The sequence below is a fragment of the Melanostigma gelatinosum genome (genome assembly GCF_949748355.1).
Source record: "Melanostigma gelatinosum genome assembly, chromosome: 10".
In the NCBI taxonomy this organism is placed as follows: Eukaryota; Metazoa; Chordata; class Actinopteri; order Perciformes; family Zoarcidae; genus Melanostigma; species Melanostigma gelatinosum.
The window spans coordinates 27,524,697-27,536,756 of record NC_136643.1 but is presented as its reverse complement, the minus strand read 5'-3'; the positions used below and the strand labels follow the sequence as shown (position 1 = coordinate 27,536,756).

General features: G+C 40.9%; 1 protein-coding gene across 4 annotated transcripts in view; it reads left to right on the top strand.

Moving 5' to 3' along the window:
* The window catches only part of zeb2a (zinc finger E-box binding homeobox 2a), a 68,294-nt gene that overhangs the window by 34,346 nt on the left and 21,888 nt on the right, over positions 1–12,060 (top strand). For all 4 annotated transcript variants that reach the window (XM_079277145.1, XM_079277147.1, XM_079277144.1 and 1 more), the window contains exons 3-6: positions 6,208–6,483; positions 9,917–9,967; positions 10,149–10,325; positions 11,381–11,595. In XM_079277145.1, the coding sequence (XP_079133271.1) occupies positions 6,208–6,483; positions 9,917–9,967; positions 10,149–10,325; positions 11,381–11,595 (719 nt within the window). The remainder of the gene's footprint in view (positions 1–6,207; positions 6,484–9,916; positions 9,968–10,148; positions 10,326–11,380; positions 11,596–12,060) is intronic.

Genomic DNA, 12,060 nt, shown 5'->3' with positions numbered 1-12,060 from the left:
ACTATTACACTATTATATATCTATTATATATATCTATATATATATATACATATATACCTATACGTATACGTAAATATAGATATTCGGTTCGGATCACGGTTCTTGAGTCACGGTTCGGATCAGCAAATAAAAGGGGAGGAGTCAAATACATATCTTTGCTTTCCATTTATTAATTAAAGAACTTCAAGAACACTTAAAGCAAAGAACTTTGGGCTGTAGTCTTACATAACAACATAATTATTGAAGATGTCCAATTTGAAACAAAATGAAATAAATAGCAAATAAAAATAAAACATTCAAGAATACTCAATTCTGTTAAGTTTAAGTCCAACATGAGGTATGTTGGTACCCTCGTCCGTTGATCAATATTAAAAGAAAGAAACCGCCAGTGAGCTACAGCATCAAAAGAGTGAGAAACACAGAAAGAAAGAAAGAAGGAAAGAAAGAAAGAAAGAAAGAAAGAACTTTAAAACCTGTTGTTCAGGTACATGTCATGTACACAACTGCTCTGTCAATACAGGTACTGATGCGATATCTCATTAGAAAGCTGCGGTTCTTGTACTTCGATTTATGCAAACCATTGCAAGATACAATCACAACAGCAGGTACAGTTAACGTCTCTGTCAACCAAACACTCCAAAAGTAGCCGATAAAATATCGCCGTGATTCACCGATTATGATTCATAACGTCTCCCTCGTGCATGCCACTCCACCAAAAACGGTTTTGCTTGATCGCTAACGGTCCACTTGATCGATTCCAGTCAAAGATTTAGTCCAAAACACATTAGTACGTCCATAAACACCCACGGGGGCTGTTGCATCATTTCAAATTAGCCAGCAGATATTGATCATTTTCTATGTATTTTAGTCATATCTCCCGGTAACATGTCAACATTTCCGGTCTCTGTGTCTCAAAATAGAGCCTGCATTCCGCCGATTAGATTGACAGCTCATTTAACCCAATAGGAGCGTCCATAGCCTGGTCACATTCTGGAACAGCCAACGAGAGTCCGCTTTGAAAGACAATGCCCGCCTCTCTTCTTTGGGTAACGCTCGAGCCAATTGCAACAGATCCTGATCAAACTCAGGTTTCAAATAGCCAATGAAATTACGAAGAGAACGCTATGCAGATTCACAAGGTGCATGCTGGGTAAATGTTTGCAAACTCAAATCTCGCACCGTCAGTGAGGTACTTGTTACCGATCTTGAACACCAAAGTGTAGTTGGTGAGAATTTACAAGAATCTGTGAAAGTTGACAATGGTTAAATACGTTGTAGATCACCATACATCGACATAAACAAACTAAGGTTTGAGTTTAACGTCACCATTAAACGCTTCTAAGCTGCTCCGTTCACTGACACACCACTGCTTTATACCTGTTCACTGAACACACCACTGCTTTATACCCGTTGACTGAACACACCACTGCTTTATACCTGTTCACTGAACACACCACTGCTTTATACCTGTTCACTGACACACCACTGCTTTATACCTGTTCACTGACACACCACTGCTTTATACCTGTTCACTGACACACCACTGCTTTATACCTGTTCACTGAACACACCACTGCTTTATACCCGTTGACTGAACACACCACTGCTTTATACCTGTTCACTGACACACCACTGATATTCAGGGACTTGTTACTTGAAAAGGAACAGCAGTAGCAGAACTTTATTACACACTATGATGAAAAAAAATTAAAATACTCAATTGATCCGCGGTTCACAAGTGTGCCGAACCGTGAGGAGTGATCCAAACTGATCACGGATCAATATATGTATATATGTGTATATATGTATATGTCTGTATATATATGTGGATATGTGTATATATGTATATGTCTGTATATATATGTATATACGTGTATATGTGTATATATGTATATATATGTATATACGTGTATATGTGTATGTATGTATATTTATGTATAAATGTGTATATGTGTATATATGTATATATATGTATATACGTGTATATGTGTATGTATGTATATTTATGTATAAATGTGTATATGTGTATATATGTATATATATGTATATACGTGTATATGTGGATATATGTGTATATGTGTGTATGGATCAAAGTGCAGTGGAGGATGTGAACACTTCTTCAGATCAGATTATTTCAGTCAAAAGGCAAACAGCACAATAGCAGTGTGTGTGTGTGTGTGGTGTGTGTGTGTGGTGTGTGTGTGTGGGTGTGTGTGGTGTGTGTTGTGTGTGTGTTGTGTGTGTGTGTGTGGTGTGTGTGTGTGTGTGTTGTGTGTGTGTGGTGTGTGTTGTGTGTGTGTGTGGTGTGTGTGTGTGTTGTGTGTGTGTGTGTGTGTGTGTGGGTGTGTGTGTGTGGGGGGCGTTGTGTGGTCACATACCTTCGACCACACAACGAGCATTCACGTCTCACTCTTCAGCTCTTTCTTTGCGGCCTCTCATGACAGAGGGCATTACCGTCTAAATCCTGCTGGTCACACCTCTTCTTAAAGCCCCCCCCCACACACACACACACCCTGCTCTTGGTATTCAGCCCAGGTCAGCAGATTTTCGGCCCGGCCCACCGTGGCCCCCCCTTTTTAATTTGCACCTGTTGTGCAGTTGTCGGGGGGGAGACAAAGATGATATTATAGAGATATGAACGGACTAATCTCCATCCTGGGAACGTGAACACTGACATGTTACGTTTATAGTTTAATTTCATGTCATGAACTGGTTTCATAGCTCTAGTGCAGAGAGGTTATCTCACACGACGTTCTCCAAAAAGAGAAACGTGTTCAGAGAGAATATCATTTATAAGCATGAATGAACAGACTCTTCTATGTTGATTCCCACAGGCAGTGTGTCATATGTTCAGAAACCGTAACTATTGATAAAAGCGGCAAATGAAGCGCACTACGAGGCAAAGCACAACTCCTTTGAACAAACGTACCCACTCACATCTGACATGAAGACAGAAAATAAACCTCAGAGCCCAAAATGATCAGAATCCTAACGCATGAATTCACTGTTCAACGATGATGTTCCAGAGAGGATAGATCTGAAACAAGTGTTAATAACCAGAGAAAGTCATGCTCACTGATTTATCTCTTTAGATGACAAAAATATAATATTGTTGCTTTTTTATTGACATCACTTCACACCTGAATGAACTGAATTTAAAGCTGCAGGACAACTCAGTGAAATTAATGTTTCTAAAATGAATTCCTTTATTTTAAGATGCACATTCTTCAAAAGCTTTCTGTTATGTCAGTTATTCTTTAATCCAGACATTATTTGACTTGAAACGAGAAGAACATTTATTCTTGTATTATTCATAATCCATCCAGTTCAATTTGAAAACAGAATAATAATTTGTTAAAATATAATTGATGTATACTTTCCTTTATTTGATTTGACAGTTGTTGACTACACAGAGACGTTGTTACTACTACTAGGCTTCTTGAATATAGATATATAAATAGCGCGAGTTAGATATTATTGTAATGTTTCGGACCTTTGCCCGAGGAGATTTTCTCAATCTGGACCTTTTGGAATTTTAGTTGGAGACCCCTGCTCTAGTGGATCCATGTGGCTCTAGTGGATCCATGTGGCTCTAGTGGATCCATGTGGCTCTAGTGGATCCATGTGGCTCTAGTGGATCCATGTGGCTCTAGTGGATCCATGAGGCTCTAGTGGATCCATGTGGCTCTAGTGGATCCATGTGGTTCTGGTGGATCCATGAGGCTCTAGTGGATCCATGTGGCTCTCGTGGATCCACGTGGATCCATGTGGTTCTAGTGGATCCATGTGGCTCTAGTGGATCCATGTGGCTCTAGTGGATCCATGTGGTTCTGGTGGATCCATGAGGCTCTAGTGGATCCATGTGGCTCTCGTGGATCCACGTGGATCCATGTGGTTCTAGTGGATCCATGTGGCTCTAGTGGATCCACGTGGTTCTTAGTCTGAAAGCTTATTTCTGTTAAATCCTTCATTTTGCTGAGCTCGTTTACATCAGTAATATTTTCAAACTGTGCTGAGGACGTTTTACTTTTCTTATTCATGTTTTGTTGGATAAATTGTGGATAAATTCCTGTTGTTTTGTCTCTTGCTGAGCTCGGCTTGCTGTTTCCCCTCCCTTTACAGTCTTTATGCTAAGCTAGGCTATCGAGCTACAAACTATAGTGTTTGATCTATTCCTTTCACCTGTAACAAAGTATGTGTACAGCGTAGTAGTAGTTGTCGGAACAGTAGTAGTAGTAGTAACAGTAGCAGCAGAGGTAGTATTACTAGCAGGTTCCAGGGTCCAGGCTACAGGGCTAATGATACCAATGACTCTCTCCAGGAAAAGTCGGGGCCCTGTATGCAGCTAGCCGCTTCAATTCCTGTCTTGCAAGTTCATAGAAAAAGAAAGGTGAGGCTGTGAAGAAACAATAGTAAACATGCAAACTTATCAAACTTAGCATACATTCCTCATCAGCCTGTCCAAATAAATTGGGCAAAGAAAGCTTTAACACAATAAACAATTTGCCACCTTTCCCTGGACCCTGGTTTGAATCCTACTTGAAGGGTCGAGAATACTTTGTGTTTGTAGCTGATTACACATCAGAGCTGACTAAAATGACATGTGGTGTTCCCCAAGGCTCAATACTGGGGCCTCTTCTGTTCAACATCTACATGCTTCCACTAGCTCAGATTATGGAAAACAACAAAGTGTGTTATCATAATTATGCAGATGACACACAAATCTACATAACTATGTCACCAGGGGACTATAATCCCATACAAGGGCTGGGTAACTGCATTGAACAAATCAACAACTGGATGTGCCAGAATTTTCTTCAATTAAACAAAGATAAAACAGAAGTAATTGTTTTTGGTACCAAGGACGAACAATTGAAAATCACCACTCAGCTTCAGTCACTGATGTTAAAACCCACAAACAAAGCCAGAAATCTAGGTGTAGTTATGGATTCAGACCTCAACCTGAACAGCCATATCAAGACAATTACAAAATCAGCCTGTTATCACCTGAAGAATATATCAAGGATTAGAGGACTTATGTCTCAACAGGATTTGGAAAAACTTGTCCACGCATTTATCTTCAGCAGACTGGACTACTGTAACGGTGTGTTATCAGGTCTCTGTAAAAAATACGTCAGAACGCTGCAGCTCGAGTCCTCACTAAGACCAGGAGGGTGGACCACATCACTCCAGTTCTGAGGTCTTTGCACTGGCTTCCTGTCCAACAAAGAATTGACTTTAAAATCCTGCTGTTGGTTTACAAAGCACTGAATGGTTTCGGGCCAAAATACATCTCTGATCTGCTGCTACCTTATGAACCATCCCGACCCCTCAGGTCGTCTGGGACCGGTCTACTTCCTGTTCCCAGAGTCAGAACTAAACATGGAGAAGCAGCGTTCAGTTGTTCTGCTCCACATATCTGGAACAAAGCCCCAGAAAGCTGCAGGTCTGCTGAGACCCTCAGCTCCTTTAAATCAAGATTGAAGACTTTTCTGTTTGCTGCTGCCTTTAATTGAACCACATTCAATTCATATATTAATCAATTTCCTGCATTTCTGCATTTTACAACTGCATTTTATTTCTTACACTGTTTTTTAATTGTTTTTGAAATCTCCTTTTCTTTTGCCTTGTGTTTTGATGCTTTTAATGGTTTTATGTGAAGCACTTTGAATTACCTTGTTGTTGAAATGTGCTGTACAAATAAACTTGCCTTGCCTTGCCTTGCCTTACTATGAGTAGTAGTAGTAGTAGCAGCAGCAGCAGTGGTAGTAATAGTAGTAGTAATCGTAGTAGTAGTAACAGTAGCAGCAGTAGTAGTAGTATTAGTTGTAGAAATAGTGGTAATTAGAGTGAAAGTAGTAGTAGTAACAGTAGCAGCAGAGGTAGTATTACCAGTCGTAGTAGTAGTAGTAACAGTAGCAGCAGTAGTAGTAGTAGTACGAGTAGTAGTAGGAGTGGACATAGTAGTGGTAGTAGTAGTAGTAGTAGTACTCTGTCCCCTGGTTTAACCAGGTTTATGTTCAGTCATGGGACAATTACAGTCCTCAGTCCCCTGGGCTCTGAGACAGAAAAAGACTCCCAGTCCAGGAATGTGCTTCCTACTCCTTCTCCTCCTCTTTCTCTTCCTCCTCCCTTTCCTGCTCCTCTTCCGCCTGGTCCTGGTCCAACATGGCCCTGGTCTAGCATGGTCCGGTGTTTGTGTTTCAGTGTTAAACTATGAGAATGTGGAGACGGGTTCAGAGACCGACGAGGACGACAGGACTCTGGTCTCTGAGGAGAACGGCCTTGTTAACGGAGATGGAGGAGGAGGAAGAGGAGGAGAGAATGAAGAGCAGGAAGAGGAGGGCAGCCCTTTGGAGCCGTTGCCCCGGGTCGCCCACGCCCCGCTGTCCTACCGGGACCAGGAGGACTCAGAGGGTCCACAGGACCACCATCAGACCTGGAGACTCGGAGATGACCCCAACAGACACCTGAACGGCAGCGGTGAGTCAACAGAAGGCTACGTGTGGTGTGTGTGTATATATATGTATGTACATATATATATATTGGTTGGTTATCTTTTTGCTGAAATGAAATGAAGAAACAAGAGAAGAAGTGATTGTTCCTCCGTCTTGTCTCTCAAGGAAAGAAAACACACAAAGAGACTCCATTTTACTTTCTAATAAACAACAACAACAGTGGGAAGAAGAGTAGAGCCCACAGACAGAAGAAGAAATGTGTCCCAGTGTTCCCAGCAGAGGAAACCACACAGTGTTACTGGTTTTCCAAACTTTATCTATATGAATGTAGGAATATACTTTTATTTGTGAATTATTATTGGGGCCTGAGCAACCGACAACGTCGGGCCAGTGAAGGCCCTATTGAAATTATATGGTGTATTATTTTTCGTGATTTAGATTTTTGCACTTTGGGAACATTTTTGGGATACTTGCCATGCATGAAAACTCACCAATTTTTTGAAGGCTTGTCAGGTCTGGTGAAAATAGCCATTTGAAAAAGGATGCATCTTTCTGTGTAAAGAAATGGCTCTCTAACGCCCCCTAGAAATCGGATCGGCGACGCCCCTCGGCCAGTATGTCCGATTTACTTGAAATTCGACACATATGTCCGACTCCGCTAGGTCTACAAGAAAGCCTCTCAGACCCCTAAGGTCCTCCAACTTAGATTTTCCGCCATTTTGAATTTAGTGAAAAACACATCTTTGCAAACTTCTCCTACATGCTTGTTCCGATTGCTACTAAATTTGCTGTGGATCATTATTAGATCTACGTCATCAAAAGCTATCAAAACCTTTTTGATATCTCGTTGCGTTTACAAGATATTAACCAATTAACTTTTTAGGGCGTGGCTTATATATCAATACACATAACTTGCACATCGCATCCTCTAACACAGTGATTCATAACCATAGGGCGCGGCCCATTATTGGGCCGCGAGTGCCACCTAGAGGGCCGCGAAAAACTTTTAGTTTTGCACCTGTGGGCCGCGAGGGCCCACAGGCCCACATATAGATATACATATATATATATACATATATATATATGTATATATATATGTATATATATATATATATACATATATATATGTATATACGTATATATATATATACGTAGTTTTTGCAATTTGCAAAGGCTAAAAATAAAAGGAAAATAATATAATATCAAAATATAAAGGGAGAAACACCTTTAGTGTGTCAGAATATCATGTGGTTACCATGTGTCCATTTCGGTCTCCAAATATCCTTTTAGAGCTCCGCCTGGATCTCTTCATGAAGAAACTCTGTAGAATGGTCATACTTTGTCCAATTCTTAAAATTTGAGGCAGTTGTTCACTGATAGTGTAGTTACAGCCCTATACTGTCCTTTACCTGTACAGATACAGCCACAGGCAGTTATTTATCCTGAAAGATACTTTTTATTTTATGCGGACAAAAATATTCAATTTGTACTGATCCAAAGGCCCACTGCTCTGTTTCTGTATGACCTGCAGGTTTTCTGACACTTTTGATGCATATAGTCAGAGTGGGCCCCGGGACACTTTGTACTTGAAAAAGTTGGGCCCCGAGGTCAAAAAGGTTAAGAACCCCTGCTCTAACATACCCTGAGATTTGTTTTGCATTCAATCACTAGGGGGCGCTACAGTAAACCCGCAAAGCTATGCTTTTTGTCACTTTTTGCATTTGTCAGCCTTCGATGTTTAACGAACTCCTCCTACAGAATTTATGCGATCTTCTTCAAATTTGGATGCTCTCAAGACCTTTGTGATGAAAATTTATCAAAATCGTGTTTTCATCGAAGAACCTTGACGTGGCGTGGCGGCCATTTTGCCTCATTCGGCATGAAAAAAGGAAGTTGTTATAACTCCAAGGCACATTATTCAATCTGCACAAAACTTCCTATGCATGATGCGACTTCAAGCTTGAACATACTTCAATGGAAAACATTTCAATAACTCATAGCGCCACCTGCTGGAAAAAGGAAATGTCATATTTTATACTTTTATTTATTCCTCCTAGCCAGTTGACCAGATCAGTCTCACATTTGGTAAGGCTAGCCTTAAGACATTGATGATGCGTCATCATGAATATTGTGCGTTTTCGTTGAATGCTGTTGCCGTGGCAACGCATCATTCTCCATGAAAAAGGAAGCTGATGGTTTAGTGGCTTTGGATGCTCAAGAACTCATGGAACTTTGTAGATGTGTCACAGGTCATAGGAAGACATAGTTTATATGGGTTGGCTTGACCGTTTTAAATTGCAATATTTAAAAAGAGCAGCCCCAGCGCTAGGTTTCAGCTACATGTATGAAACTTTGTAGTCACATGTATCCTATGGAGACTTAAAAATAAGTCTCTTGGGACCATGATCTAAACCCTACCGGAAGTCGGCCACTTTGATTTATGTGTAATTTTTCCATCGATTTTGGCCTATTTCTAGTCGCTATACTTTAACGAACTCCTCCAAGGGACTTCATCAGATCCACTTTAAATTTTGTCAGTACAATCTTAAGACCGTTGTGATTAAAAGTTAGCAAAAGCTTTACATTTGACACAATCGTTTAGCCGTAGCGGGAGGCTACTTTATGTGATTCCCCATCAAAAAAGCTGATGTAACTCAGCTGGACTTGTTCCAAACGGTCCCAAACTTCTCATGCTTGATACCACTCATGGCCTGAGGATGTCTACAAGCTTATTTTCACAAGTACTCACAGCGCCACCTGCTGGCGAAACGAAATCTGCATTTTGTGATAATCACCATCCGATTTACATGACTTTTACACAATGTGGTTTACACTTGATATAGAGCTACATAATGCATGTTTGCACGTGTTCTGTAGCGCCACACAGCGGATACAGGAAGCATCTGACTATTTGCAAAGCATAATTTCCAGCATCAGGCGGTCGACACAGGATTGAAAACGTCTCAATCACGGATGCGCTGTCCGACGGTCGTGGACATTCTCGGCCGCGTAGCTTTAATTATTATTATTTTTACTGTTATTATTATTATTATTGTTATGATTTGATTTGACAACATCCCACATGTTGTGTCTCACAACATGTGGGATGTGTTCTTTCTTCAGATTAAATTATTTATTATTTTATTATTTACTCTAGAAGTGTTTTTGTGTGTAAAATGACATATTTATTAATTATCCTGTATCCCCCCGAGTGTTTATGGGGGGAGATACCTCCTCCCTTGTCGTCCCTCTCTGTTGGTGTGGGGGAGGAAGAGGACGAGGTAGAAGAGGAGGAGGAGGAAGAGGTAGAAGAGGAGGAGGAGGAAGAGGTAGAAGAGGAGGAGGGAGGAAGAGGAGGAGGAAATGGAGGAGAGGGAAGAGGTAGAGGGGGAAAATGAGGAAGAAGAGGAGGAGGAGGAGAGGATGACTAAATATATATATATGTTTTCATTTAACAGACGACAGGAAAGACGAGTATGAAGCTGTCGGTCCAGAAGGAAACAGAACATGTGAGAACATCATATATAGACATATATATATATATGTCTATATATATACATATATATATATATATGTATATATATAGATATATATTTACATATATATCTATATATGTAAATAATTACACACGTATACTCATGTTACATGATGTTACATTTCTATGCTGATGATGAAGTGTTCTGTGTTCAGTCTCTGAACTCGACGACTTCTTCCTGAAACATAAACATGAGGATGGAGACGGTCACCCGGCAACCATCGCCGAGTACCTGCAGCGCAGCGACACCGCCATCATTTACCCAGAAGCCCCGGAGGAGGTGACGCGACTGGGAACCCCCGAAGCCGTCGGTCAGGACGAGAGCGAGCACGGTGAGACGAGTCAATATATAAATATATATATACATACATATATATATATATATATAGATATAGATATGGATATGTGTTTACAAACCAAATGTTATTGACCTTTTGTTCATATAGCAGTACTTTAAAATAAAAGTGCACAATACACTACTTTTGAATTTATGATTGAATTTTGCGCATAACAATGAGATTAATCGTGATTAAAGATTTGAATCGTTGCCCAGCACTAGTTTGTACATCTGCAGCAGCGTCACTATTGTGTTCATGTGTCTACGTTGTCGTTTTTATGATGTGGTTCATATTGTTCCCTCTGATGTGAATAATATTTGAATGGCTCGTGCTCTTCAGTGTGCGGATGGATACGTGTTTTAGTGCTGTAGAGTTGCTGGATTCTTGTGAGTTTGTTCTTGTCATTGTGTTAATTACATTGATTTTGACTATATGCATTGCCCATCAATGACGAAGCATCTCGGCGTCATGTGCGTATTCATGCATCTGTTTTCTTTAACAAAGCAGGAATGATGGGGATTGTGTGGCGCTTGCTTTAGCCTGTTTGGATCAGTAGGAACAGCTGAACGCTGCGGGGAGAGTTTGTAGCTTGTGTGCTGCTGTTGTTTTTCTGCTAAGCTAGTTTAGCGTAGCCTCCCAGAACACACGAGCATCACCGGAGTACAATGTTTTTATTCCGTGGTGGGTGTGTCAGGCAGCACGTTGGGTGCGTTGCCATGTTGAGCAGTGGCTCCACCGAGAGAACATTATATTTCCCACAATTTAAGCTTCTGCATTTTCCAAATGCACTCGTATTATTCAAACATATTGTTCGGTTCGTCAGCCTCGTACCGAACAGTTTAATACGAATATGTGTATTATTACACCAATAGAAACAAATACTAACCCGCAGCTGTGGCGTGATAATGAGGTTATTAGGAGGTGGTTCAACTGTAGAAGGACAGCACTGAAGGCCCACGTATAAAACATATATATATACAGTATGTATATGTATGTATATATATAAGGACAGGCCCCCTGACTTGTGACCTCTCCCCGTCTCTCTGCAGACCTGCTGTCCGGCTCACCTGACGACTTCTCCCAGCTGCTCACCTGTCCGTACTGCGACCGCGGCTACAAGCGTCTAACGTCTCTGAAGGAACACATCAAATACCGGCACGAGAAGAACGAGGAGAGCTTCACCTGTCCGCTATGTGCCGACGCCTTCGTCCACCGGGCCGAGCTGGAGCGTCACATGACCACACACAAAGCTGTGACAGACCAGGTAAAGCACACCTGTACACATTAGTAAACTTCATTTCTTCTTCTTCTTCAATAAAACGTGTCCCGTTCATCTCGTTAGCGCTGTATTTAATCAGCTGTTACTGGAACTGAAAGTGGAACCGTTTGGATTCTAAATGAGTTAATAAAGACTTCTATGCGATTGAAATTCTCTTCATCATCGAAACACAGTTCAGGGTGTTAAACAGTGAAATACTAATCTCATAATAAGTTAAGTTAAAGACGTCCTGTCCGCTGCTCCTCATCAACCACAACTCACATTAGAGTCTCAGCCATTCAAGTCTCTAATTCCCCTGATGGTAATGAGATAAAGAGTTAACCCCCCCCCCCCCCAGCAGATGGTCTTTTCTCTGCTGCTTTAAATAATCATAATCCTTAAATGCCTTTAAGAGCTTGTTTATTTGTGTCCATACTCTGAGTTAAACTGTTAAAGAGAGACTGTTCCAAT